Here is a 13,143-nt window from a genome sequence, read left to right as displayed (position 1 = left end):
TTTTGAGGTAGAATTGGATTTCATGAACTTTGATCACCAGGGCTAAAAGCTGCAGAAACACAATCTTCCATTTTATACAAAAAAGGATATTTAGGACTGATTAATGCAAATAAACCTACATGTTTTTGGTAAAAACCAAAAACAACTGTTCTACAAATCATCTAGTTGAGTTGGTTAATAAAATTGGCAATAAATATGTAATTTCATATTGGCCCTGTTATAGGTTTCGGTCAATCATATTGGGTTCGGCAGCCTCGACCAATATGACAGACCTCAAACCTATAGCAAGGCCAATATGAAATTACATATTTATTAACATATAGTACAGCCCGATGCACCTTTCTATACCAACCAGATATATAGGGTTTGTAAGTCTCGTCATGTGACTCTGTGGTTTCACGAGAATAGGGCCAAGTCTACCATTCAAATGCGTAGAGATTTGTCATTTTCAATGCGATAGATTCATTATATATGAGCAAAACATATTTTCGCGTAAAAATACCGATAAAGATGACAAATACATTTCCACATTATAAAAGGTTCATGAAAAGCGTAAAATAGAAGAGTTTGCATTGTAATACAGCGTTTCGAGAACCCGGAAGTAAACAATAAAATGCAGATCGGTCTTCGGATTTCAATATGTTCTACATCAGAAATTCCGGTAAGGAAAATGAAACGAGGACGAGACTTACAGACCCTATAGGCAATAAATGTGTTGACTTGGCTTAGGATGGGGGTAAGATGCAAGGCTCTGCCGAGCATTCATTTCCCCAACGCAAACTAAATTCGGATGTCATTGTTTGAATTTCTAATCAATACATTGCTATTGTTTAATACTACGACTTGACATTTTTTTTAAAACAAGATTATATACACGATGTGTTTATTACATTTCTTCACCACTAGTGGCCCCGTTATGATTAACATTCAGGTAGTTCATGCCTGGGTAATAAATGTGTTATATATACTGTCGATGTCTGTAAATCACCAATATATGTATACTGTCAATATACTTTGGTTGCTCAAGTAATACGTATGTAGTAAAATAACTCAGGTGCCTTTTCTACTGTAAGCTATAGATAATATAACTAAAAAAAGTGCTCCACTGAAGCAGATAATTTAGCTCGATGGCTTTCAAGTTTTGAAATTATGTTTATATCAGAGTAATTATGTCATATTCAAGTAGACCTTTTTAAGGTTCATTTATTTATTTTTTTGCTTATTATTCATGTTCTAATTTGAAATGCCTTGAATTATAATCGATCTTCCATACGAGTATGAAACAATTTCTCTTAATTGATGTATTCATTGATGGGCGTTACTTTCACTGATGGGCGTTACTCTCATTTGTGGACGTTACTCTCATTGGCGGGCGTTACTCTTTAGGCTTGAGACACCACGCCTTCTTTTTTGATCTGTTCATATCAAGTTCAAAATTATCGCTCTTAATTATCTTTGCATTATACAAAGTTCTATGGAAGGAAGCAATATAAACAGGTGGCGTAGGTTATCGTGGCTGACACAGAATGTACCCGTGATTTTTATTATTATATATGGTGCAATATTCATGGTTCACCTATCTTTTCTACCGACAACTTGTAAGTAAATGTTTTAACAGTGCAAACTTTTTTTTTTTTTTTTTTTTTTTTTTTTTTTTTTGTGTGTTTTTTTTACTTTAAAAAATCATTCAATAACAAAACGTTTCATTATATTATAGGTCACCGTATCCAAAACAGGAATAAGCAGTCTGAAGACCCAGATTGAAAAGGCGATTTCCGGTGCAACTTCTGGATCCAGTTCTGGTACTAGCTACAGTTCCGGTTCAAGTTCCGGTTCAAGCTCTGGTTCATCTTCCGGTTCTACAGAACAGCATAAAATCAAGGTCAAACTACAAGCAACAGGATACTAATTAGCTCATCACGTGACTGAACCTCATTTTTACGTTTTGTTTATTAATAAACATATCAAAATTAAACAATTTTGTATTGTTTTATAAACTTATGTTTATGATATATGCGACAGGTGAAGTCTGAAATGTTCCCAAAGAAACACAAATTCATGCAACTTTTTATTTTGTTCTTATTGTAAAGGTCAGAAATATCTTCTGGCTGATTTGTCCTAGAACGTAAGGTAAAACTCATTACGTCATATTTGTAAACATTTGGGTGCGCTATCATACTGTTGAATGTTTGGGAGAAAGCTACGATTTGGTTTGGATTTATTCATCGAAGCTAACAAATGTTTTTTTCCTAGACTGGAGTGGTTCTTAGTCACATTTACAAAACATACAAAAATGGAGCTGCTATGCTATTTTTAAGCTCCTAAATGAAGGTGCAAACCGGATGTTAATGCTTTTTCTGTTGACCATTTTCCCCATTCGTGAGCGTAGTATGTGTTGTCCAGATGAGATTCTCGACAACATGTACGTAAAAACAGAAACAAATAGCAAATGATTTTATAAAGAGATTCGCAGAGTATAGAATGATACGACCGCAGCATGTCGAACACTGATCACTTTGGGCATGTGTGGACACAATATTAGTTTTTCACACTTAAACGCGGGGAATTACAGTTCATTTTGGACACAACTGGTTTGGACACGTTATAAAATTTTTTGAATCCAATTAAAACAAAATAGTCGTTATAAGCTTCGAAGGGCTGTGTGAGCTATTGCCGTCACTTTCCGCCGTCGTCGTCTGAAACAGAATTACAAAAGGAACAGATTTACATATGAATAAAATCGATTTAAAAAATAAGCTTTTCCCATCAAAGCTAATGATATCACCCTTTTTCCCATGCACTTTTAGCCCCTTATTTCCAATAGAGGCGGCGCAAAAAACTCTAAAAACTTTAGCTTTCTCCGCCATGCCCCTAGAAAAAATGAGTTTAAATTTTAAACAAATCGGATAAGTTTTACGCTTAAAAAAGTTATTGTAATTATTATTGTAATTAAACTTGACAGACGCCAGCAACAACAACGACAATAGGGTGATTCTACGACAGAAACACATTTTTGCGGTCTTATCAATGCTAAACAATGTTCTCTTTTTAACTTGATTCGTACAGGGCGTCGTATGGACTCGTGTGGCTTTGTTCTCAAAATTCAATTTTGTACAGACAAAAGTGAATTTTGTTCAGCAAAAATGAGTATAGATTAACAAAATTTATAACATACTACAAATTTTCAATAATGTGTCACAAAAGTGAATCAAGAATTTCAATTTTGTGACGCAAAAAAGACAAAATTGAATTTTGTGTCGCAAAAGTAAATTTTGTATGCAAATTAGTTTACAGAATCTTTTGGATATGCAAATGAAACTCTCATCACGATTTGTAAGAATGTTTTTCATTGGATATTTGTTTTAAACATATTTTATTCATAAATTATAAATAGGATTGGATAGCAGACTGAGCCTCTATATATCCTCTCCATACCGGGCATTTACATGATGGCATAATGTATAACATAGTAGACATTTAGAAAAGAATACATAGAAAGAAAGATAACTCTGTTTCTCTTGAAAGTTGACTAATGGTCTCAGTCTTGTATTCTTTGCCACATGGACTTTTATGGTGTACCTTAAATTTTCATGATTTTTTTTAAATAGACAAGGACTTACAATCTAACTTTTGACCCATGTTTTTCAATTAAGGTATGGTCAAGAATAATTTTTAGGCCCATTTTCGAAAAAAAAGGCACGAACTTTGGTACACCAGGACAGGTCAAACTAAAAATATACTTTTTCTACTTTCACTTTTATTTTGAGTACATAAAATAGACCCCTTTTCTGCAGCATTTTTTTTTTCATGAAGATACTGTTTTCCTGAAGAACAAGCTTTTTGTGTCATAGCTTGATATTTACCATGTACTTTTGATGAAAAATGATAGTCATTTGACAAGAAACAAAAACAGGAAAAGGCAAAAAGGAGGCACACTATGTGTTTTAGCTCAGGAATATGTAATACAAGACTGATACCTAATAATTTTATCATCTGTTATGGTAAGTACTATTAGTATTCTTCTAAAATAAATAATTAATTACTTTAAGTTACAGTTTAAAATAGTTTATCTCATCAATTAAAAGAATAAGAATTTAGTGAAAATATGTATGCCAAATTGATTTATCTTTGAAACTTTAAATTTTACACTTTGTCATCTAAATACATGTAAAAAAGAGGGAATGAAATAATTTGGAAAAAGTGTATCAAAATTTCATCTTGTTATTATGAGACAAAAATGATTTTAATTGAACATAGAAAAGGCAATACATAGATCAATCTGTCAACAAAACTACCACCTGCACAGCACTATAAGCATTATACATTACAATTGTGTACTACTGAAATCTTATAGTATTCTTAATAAAATTTTGAGTAGCTAACATCACCTTGACATCATTGTTAAATGTTAGGTGTTCATTACCATGAAGTATGTAAGTTAAAATCGATCTGTAGTTCAGCACAAACGTTCTGCAGCGACCACCTCTGAATTTGATAATGTGGACAAAACATAAAATAGTGAAAATTATCTTCGATATATTCTCTTTTCTGTTGCCTGTGTTGAAGTATTCAGGAGCTCCAGTGTTGGCTGAATTCAGCCTCTTTCTGAAAACATCAACAGAGGGACTGTGTTTTGTTGATATCGGAAGTTGATTCCAGAGTCTAATGGTCGAGGGTATAAAGCTCTTAGAATATGCCATAGTATTACAAACAGACAAACGTATGTTATTACTGTTGACTTGTTGCCTGAGATTATAATCATGTATATTTAAGATATAAGGCTGTATAATGTTTGATAAATACTCTGGGGCATGGCCTTTAACTATCTTGTACATCAAGATTAGCCTGTGCTTCTCACGGCGCTTATATCATTGGATATAGTAAGCTCGGGTCTCGCGGAGGTTAATTTATGAAATATTCTTCTAGAGTGAGTGCAATTTAACGTCTTTTTTGGTAATATTTGCGAGAAATTGAAGTTTCAACGTAAAACCGCCTAAATCTACCCCTGACAACTCATGCTTTGCAAATTTTAGCGGGCACGCCCGCCGCGCCCCGCCTGAATCCGCCCATGAGCTATTCTGAAAAGTAAGTGATACTCAATAGAGTATTACTTTTGCAGAAAAGCGCATCAACCATAGCTCGAAGTAATTGGACACATGCAGTTACTATATCCAATGAGATGCCTTCTTACAAAAATCGTAATGAGAGAGAATTCATTTGCATATCCAAGGGATTCTGTAAACTAATTTGCATACAAAATTGACTTTTGTGACACAAAATTGAGTTTTGTTACACAAAATTGAATTTTGTCACACAGAAGTGAATTTTGACACACACAATTGAATTTTGTGGCACAGAATTGACTTTTGGGACATGGAATTGACTGTTGTGATATGAAATTGAATTATGTCTAAAAAATTAATTTCGTCATTATAAAATGAAGTAATCATAAAACAATTTCGAAAAGTAATCAAAACAAAACATACCTACAAAAACATACTACAGGAATAATAGTATCAAGGGCATTTGCAAGAGCTGGAAAACTTCTGAAATCAAACACTAAACTCTGATTACTAGCTATCTAGCTGAGATGGCGAAAATCGTAATGTGTTCCAGTTCCCACTGTAATAATTGTGGTACCATTCGGAGGTTTTGCCTTCAGTTTATCTGCCTCGTTCCGAGTTTGACCACTATAAGCATCAAACCCATCTGTCAACAATACCACTATTCGTTTGACATCTTCACGTGCATTCGGTTACCCATCCTCTGATAAAACAAAGCCGTTTGTTCGTGCATACTGAAAGTTAAGAATGAAGTACATTTTGTATTATGCGCTACTATTGTAAATCGGCAAAACAAATGCCAAAACATTAACAATGGTCGAATAAGTCAAAATCAAAATCTATGTCCAGAACACGAAAACAGGATACAATAAAGATCTTCATAGCGAACATAATTAAATAAATTATACATGTATATAATAAATGTAGATAAGGAAAGGAAGACATAACAAAAAAATAATAAAACCGGGAGTGGCATCAGATGGGACGGAAGGGTAATCATGTCCTTCATCGCCAGTTGTAATCCGATAAATGATTTGTTCATTAATGTACAGATGAGATCAGTTCTATAATTGTCATAAGAACAGTTCTATGACATATTAGGAACAGTTCGCGGGCAGTTTCAGAGCCAGCTCTTCTGACCGTTCTAGCTAGTTCTATGACATATTAGGAACAGTTCGCGGGCAGTTTCAGAGCCAGCTCTTCTGACCGTTCTAGCTAGTTCTATGACATATTAGGAACAGTTCGCGGGCAGTTTCAGAGCCAGCTCTTCTGACCGTTCTAGCTCTACTAGTAGACATGTTCTCCACTAAAACTGTCAGAAGAACTGACTCTAGTAGCAGAACTGTCAGAAGTGCTTGCTCTAGTAGCAGAACTGTCAGAAGAGCTTGCTCTAGTAGCAGAACTGTCAGAAGAGCTTGCTCTAGTAGCAGAAATGTCAGAAGAGCTGACTCTAGTAGCAGAACTGTCAGAAGAGCTTGCTCTAGTAGCAGAACTGTCAGAAGAGCTGACTCTAGTGTCAGAACTGTCAGAAGTGCTTGCTCTAGTAGCAGAAATGTCAGAAGAGCTTGCTCTAGTAGCAGAACTGTCAGAAGAGCTGACTCTAGTAGCAGAAATGTCAGAAGAGCTTGCTCTAGTAGCAGAACTGTCAGAAGAGCTTGCTCTAGTAGCAGAACTGTCAGAAGAGCTTGCTGTAGTAGCAGAACTGTCAGAAGAGCTGACTCTAGTAGCAGAAATGTCAGAAGAGCTTGCTCTAGTAGCATAACTGTCAGAAGAGCTTGCTCTAGTAGCAGAACTGTCAGAAGAGCTGACTCTAGTAGCAGAACTGTCAGAAGAGCTTGCTCTAGTAGCAGAAATGTCAGAAGAGCTTGCTCTAGTAGCAGAACTGTCAGAAGAGCTGACTCTAGTAGCAGAAATGTCAGAAGAGCTTGCTCTAGTAGCAGAACTGTCAGAAGAGCTTGCTCTAGTAGCAGAACTGTCAGAAGAGCTGACTCTAGTAGCAGAAATGTCAGAAGAGCTTGCTCTAGTAGCAGAAATGTCAGAAGAACTGACTCTAGAACTGTTCTATGATACTTTTAGAAATGTCATGACAGTTCCCCTGAGAAGTTGGAACTGATCTTATCTGTACAATCCGTGATATACACGTATTTTGATGGAACTTATCGGTGATGGATTTAACTTCCTATCTTTATTTTCAGTTTTGAATACTTCGTGTATATATTTTTTTCATCTCGAACTTCCTAAGAATTTGGTTATAATGCTGCTTAGGACATGTTACTCCTTAAAACACGTGAAATATACCACTTTTAAGATTTGACTGTATAACCACGGTTATTACGACGATTTTATTTGACTCTAACGATATTGATTTAGTATTGATGCGTATTTCCAACGTGGTATTGGAAGCAGCCGATGCAACGATTCCAAATAGAACGATTACTATTCGGCCGGCGTGTTTAACACACGATATAAAGAAGAGTATTCGGCACAAAACCGAATACACATAAAAGCCTGACAATAGACCGCACGACATGGGCAAAATTTCGTAAACTTAGAAATGAAGTCACCTCTAAAACTAGAAGTGTGCGTAAAGATTACTACGAAAATGTTTTGAATAGATTATCGACCGAAAAACCCTACTCGACAAACTTGGTGGAAGATTTGTAAACATATTTCGGGTCTCAAATCATCGTATTTCTCCGTTATTGAAAGATTATGTATTGATTTTTGATGACATTGAAAAACAGACGAGTTCAATGATTTTTTCGCATCGCAGACGAAATTGAACGAGTCAAATAGTCGACTACCGAATTTTACAGAAAATGACATTTACTTACAACAATAGAAATTTCTGAAAATGATGAAGCTGTTTTGAAATGTTAAGATACTAGCAAAGCAAATGGTCCTGATTTTATCAGCCCCACGGTTCTAAAAGAAGCGTCATCAGAGTTAAAGTACCCAGTATGTAGATTGTTTAATTTATCATCGTCAATTGCATTGTTTCCGAATAATTGGAAACAAGCACATGTAAGAACAATTTTTAAAAACGGAAATCCTAGTAAAGTAAACAATTACAAACCCATTTCCTTGCTTTGCATCATTTCAATATGTATAGAACGTTGTGTTTATAAATATATACACAATTTTCTTTTAGATCATAATGTTATTATTCCTGACCAGTCGGACTTTACTCGTGGTGAATCGGCGATTAACAAACTTGTTTATATTAAAAATGAGTTTGGTAGGGTATTAGACTGTGGGAAGGAAGTGTAGTATTTTGCGATATTAGCAAAGCTTTTGATCGTGTTTGGTATAATTAGCTATTATTTAAGCTAGAAAATATGGAATTCTAGCTATTTATTAAATTAGGTTAAAAATTGCCTCACAGGTAGGAGACAGCGTGTAGGTCTTAACGGGAAAAAGTCCGATTGCAGGAAAATAAATGCTGGTGTTCCACAGGGTTCTATTTGAGGACCTCTTTTATTTTTTTATATTTATTAATTACATTGTGGATGAAATCGATGCATCTATTAAGTGATTGGCTGACAATATGAGATAGATAATGCAGCTGAATCAGCAGAGATACTGAGTAGGGATATCGATAAAATTCACCAATGGTCAGAAAATTTAATCCGCAAAAGAATGAGTCATTGGTCATTTCAAATCAAACCACTTCAACCGCCGTTGACAGGAGGTAACTAGTCATACGTTATAAAACGCTATAGTATTGAACAATAGATTTTGGCACGATTATATTGATAATATCGTTAAAAAGGTATATAAACGACTAAACGTAATTAGAAAACTTAACTTATCTGTCGATATATATACTTTCCAGAGAATATATATGAGTTTTATTCGACCTATTTTGAAATTTGGGGATGTAATCTGCCACAATCAGTCTATCATCGATGAAGTCGAAAACTTTCAATTGGACGCCGAAAGAATTGTAACTGGGGCTACAAAACTTACCTCAATCGATAGAATATATAAATAGACTGGTTGGGAAAAACGTTCCGTAAAACGAGAACGGCTTAGACTATTATTATTTAAAAAAGATTCTGACAAATAATACGCCGGCATATCTAAGTAATATTATACTAATCTTAGTCGGAGGTCGACATACCTATAACACGCGTCAAACTCAGAATATAACTGAGGTTCGTACTCGCACAAATTTTTATTCTGAATATTTGGTACCGTCCGTCATTAAATTATGTAATAAATTACCTAATTTTATACACGATTCCAGATCTTTAAACATGTTTAAAGATCACTTACGAAGGTTTGAAAAAAATATCCTACATATTATCATAGCGGATCAAGAATGGGGCAGATTTTAAATAGTTGACTGCAAATGAATTGTATTTTTTTAAATGAACATCTTTTTTCTCGCAACCTAGTGGATTCACCGAATTGCGTTTGGGGCAGAACTGAATCAATCTCTCATTTCGTATTATAATGAGATAGATATCGAGAACTTCGTAATGAGACATAATTTTCACTAATGTGTATGTGTATTTTTCTGAATAAATATTTTTAAACTGAAACATTCAACATCATTGTGATTAGTATTGTTGTATTTAAATGCTTTAAAACCCTTTTATGAAGTCTTTTCTTTCATCATCTCCAAAAAAATGATCTAGTTTAGTGTCCGTACATGTACAAGTGAATTATCGATAATGTATAGCAATCACATTACAAAAAACACAAGATCACAGAAATTGAATTTCTAATCGCACAACCGGAAACCTTAACTCAAAAGCACACATTAAGTGCGCAATAGTCCTTTTTTTCATAATTACGGAATGCAAACCATTTTATCAAGTTTTTCAAAGGGACGTTTCTCAACAACACACGGCAACCGGGTTTGCGGTCTCATTAGGGAAAAAAACAGTAAACATTCTTTGAAACAGACCATTTTTATTTTGGTAAGTAGCGAAATTGTTTAAAGTATCCAGCTGCTTACCGCAGCTCAAATAAATCAAATATTTGAATTTGAAGTATACAGCAGTCCATTGCTTAAATTGGACAGTAAATCAGTCTGTCGGGTTGAAGAGTTACTTCCTTTTGCATGAAATTAAAAACAAAAACGTCAAAGTCGGGAATATGAAAATAGACTATTAGCAAAAGTTATTAATTGAAGCTGTTAAAAAACACAGGTTTGTTTGTATTGTTTCGCTTTCACTTTTAGTTTACATTTATGATTACGCTTTGCTTGTGTGATGGTTTGTAACCAGCTGCAGCCTACCCTATGTGATGGTTTGTAACCAGCTGCAGCCTACCCTATGGTGTGATGGTTTGTAACCAGCTGCAGCCTACCCTGTGTGATGGTTTGTAACCAGCTGCAGCCTACCCTGTGTGATGGTTTGTAACCAGCTGCAGCCTACCCTATGTGATGGTTTGTAACCAGCTGCAGCCTACCCTATGGTGTATTGGTTTGTAACCAGCTGCAGCCTACCCTGTGTGATGGTTTGTAACCAGCTGCAGCCTACCTTATGTGATGGTTTGTAACCAGCTGCAGCCTACCCTATGTGATGGTTTGTAACCAGCTGCAGCCTACCCTATGGTGTGTGGTTTGTAACCAGCTGCAGCCTACCCTATGTGATGGTTTGTAACCAGATGCAGCCTACCCTATGTGATGGTTTGTAACCAGCTGCAGCCTACCCTATGTGATGGTTTGTAACCAGCTGCAGCCTACCCTATGGTGTGTGGTTTGTAACCAGCTGCAGCCTACCCTATGTGGTGGTTTGTAACCAGCTGCAGCCTACCCTGTGTGATGGTTTGTAACCAGCTGCAGCCTACCCTGTGTGATGGTTTGTAACAGCTGCAGCCTACCCTATGGTGTGATGGTTTGTAACCAGCTGCAGCCTACCCTGTGGTGTGATGGTTTGTAACTAGCTGCAGCCTACCCTATGGTGTGTGGTTTGTAACCAGCTGCAGCCTACCCTGTGTGATGGTTTGTAACCAGCTGCAGCCTACCCTGTGTGATGGTTTGTAACCAGCTGCAGCCTACCTTATGTGATGGTTTGTAACCAGCTGTAGCCTACCCTATGTGATGGTTTGTAACCAGCTGCAGCCTACCCTATGTGATGGTTTGTTACAACTGCAGCCTTCCCTATGGTGTGTGGTTTGTAACCAGCTGCAGCCTACCCTATGTGATGGTTTGTAACCAGCTGCAGCCTACCCTATGGTGTGATGGTTTGTAACCAGCTGCAGCCTACCCTATGGTGTGATGGTTTGTAACCAGCTGCAGCCTACCCTATGGTGTGATGGTTTGTAACCAGCTGCAGCCTACCCTGTGTGATGGTTTGTAACCAGCTGCAGCCTACCTTATTTGATGGTTTGTAACCAGCTGCAGCCTACCCTGTGTGATGGTTGGTAACCAGCTGCAGCCTACCCTATGTGATGGTTTGTAGCAGCTGCAGCCTACCCTATGGTGTGTGGTTTGTAACCAGCTGCAGCCTACCCTATGTGGTGGTTTGTAACCAGCTGCAGCCTACTCTATGGTGTGTTGGTTTGTAACCAGCTGCAGCCTACCCTATGGTGTGATGGTTTGTAACCAGCTTCAGCCTACCCTATGTGGTGGTTTGTAACCAGCTGCAGCCTACCCTGTGTGATGGTTTGTAACCAGCTGCAGCCTACCCCATAGTGTGATGTTTGTAACCAGCTGCAGCATACCCTATGTGATGGTTTGTAACCAGCTGCAGCCTACCCTGTGTGATGGTTTGTAACCAGCTGCAGCCTACCTTGTGTGAAGGTTTGTAACCAGCTGCAGCCTACCCTATGTGATGGTTTGTAACCAGCTTCAGCCTACCCTATGTGATGGTTTGTAACCAGCTGCAGCCTACCCTGTGTGATGGTTTGTAACCAGCTGCAGCCTACCCTATGGTGTGAGGTTATTTGTATCGTTATTGTTAACAAAGATCTTAAACATTGTGTTATAGAGATACATTGTAGATGTCAGAGAAGAGGAGGGGTTCGAATCCCGGCGCTGAGGGAGTGACAAATTTGGATCGCAAATCTGCAAACTTGTATCGATTCTAGAGTTGGGGTGTAGCTTAAACTTGATTATATATATTTATATATATTTATATATATAAACAAATGTTTCAGAATGTGATGACTCTATTTGCTACACTGCTCCATCTGATCAAATTGATACAGGGAAACAGTATTATACACAGGAACAGCCAAAAAGTAGCTCCTATATACTCCACCAATATAAAGTAAACTGAAATTGAAAATTAAGAACAGAGATACGAATTTTGACAGGAGCAAAAAACGCATATTTTATCAGATTGGTGGGTTTTTGACGTGCATGTCTCAGACATTTGATAGATTTTGCCTGATTCATTCAGGCTCTAAAAAAGTGCCGGTTTTATCTGACTTACTTTAAGTCCAAGCCAAATACGAGTTGTTCCTCCATAGTTCGGTTTAATATCATCAATTCCCTGTTGCAAACTTTTTATTGACCTGTATCTATTTAGGGGGAAATGTTCTTTGACTTCGGCAGAAAATGCAACTGCTGAAAACTGCATTCCTTCAGGACCAAACACTTTAAATTTGTTAACAATGTGATTCGAAATGTTTTTCATGTCACCAAAGAGCTGCGGATTATTCGCGATACTGCCCGAGTCGTCCAACAAGAAAATGACATCTGCCTTAGCTCTGCAGCGATTGTTTTCTAAAATAAAATAAAGAACATGAGCACATGTAACCCGCTAGAATGACGGGTGCAATAAAAAAACCTGTTGTTTTCGTTCACAAACCTTAATTCGTGGGGGATTTACGGTACATAACTAAATACATAAGAATATAGCATATGCAGACCAAAAAAATGGTTGTTCCGTTGGTTTTTCTACAGCATGAATCACCTTGCCAAAGGCATTGTCTGAATTTTATATGGACTTATTCTTAAAAAAAGGAACGCGTTTGTAACATAAAGAGCAAATCATTTCATATCAGCATCATATAATATTTGAGAAAAGTACATTTTTTTTAGTATTAAAATGTAAAACATACTTACTTTGAACAGCAAACATAGTTTGTACAAGAAGCATAAATACAGAAATGAAAGGAA

The 13,143-nt window shown here is 36.6% G+C and overlaps 2 protein-coding genes across 2 annotated transcripts in view; one reads left to right on the top strand and one right to left on the bottom strand.

Annotated features, from left to right (window-relative positions):
- The window catches only part of LOC148596488 (uncharacterized), a 23,639-nt gene extending 21,661 nt beyond the window's left edge, over nt 1–1,978 (top strand). The window contains exon 22 of the mRNA XM_088563769.1: nt 1,718–1,978. Within this exon, the coding sequence (XP_088419895.1) occupies nt 1,718–1,909 (192 nt within the window). The 3' untranslated portion in view covers nt 1,910–1,978. The remainder of the gene's footprint in view (nt 1–1,717) is intronic.
- On the bottom strand, nt 1,687–13,143 carry LOC148596487 (matrilin-1-like). The gene is made up of 4 exons (XM_088563775.1): nt 13,090–13,143; nt 12,455–12,747; nt 5,487–5,797; nt 1,687–2,696 (listed from the first exon to the last, which is right to left on the bottom strand). Exons 1-3 carry the CDS (start codon nt 13,121–13,123, stop codon nt 5,756–5,758), a joined length of 369 nt encoding a protein of 122 aa, XP_088419901.1. The 5' UTR covers nt 13,124–13,143; the 3' UTR covers nt 1,687–2,696; nt 5,487–5,755.

Source organism: Perna viridis, chromosome 15 (genome assembly GCF_037379345.1).
Source record: "Perna viridis isolate PV_CMFRI_1.1 ecotype Kerala chromosome 15, ASM3737934v1, whole genome shotgun sequence".
Lineage (NCBI taxonomy): Eukaryota > Metazoa > Mollusca > Bivalvia > Mytilida > Mytilidae > Perna > Perna viridis.
This window is presented reverse-complemented; position numbering and strand designations above follow the sequence as displayed.

Coding starts and splice junctions, on each gene's coding strand:
- LOC148596487 (XM_088563775.1), bottom strand. CDS start 13,123: ATGCTTCTTGTACAAACTATGTTTGCTGTTCAAA. Junction 12,748..13,089: donor AACTATGTTTGCTGTTCAAA/GTAAGTATGTTT, acceptor ATTTTATTTTAG/AAAACAATCGCTGCAGAGCT. Junction 5,798..12,454: donor GTATTTGGCTTGGACTTAAA/GTAAGTCAGATA, acceptor CTTAACTTTCAG/TATGCACGAACAAACGGCTT.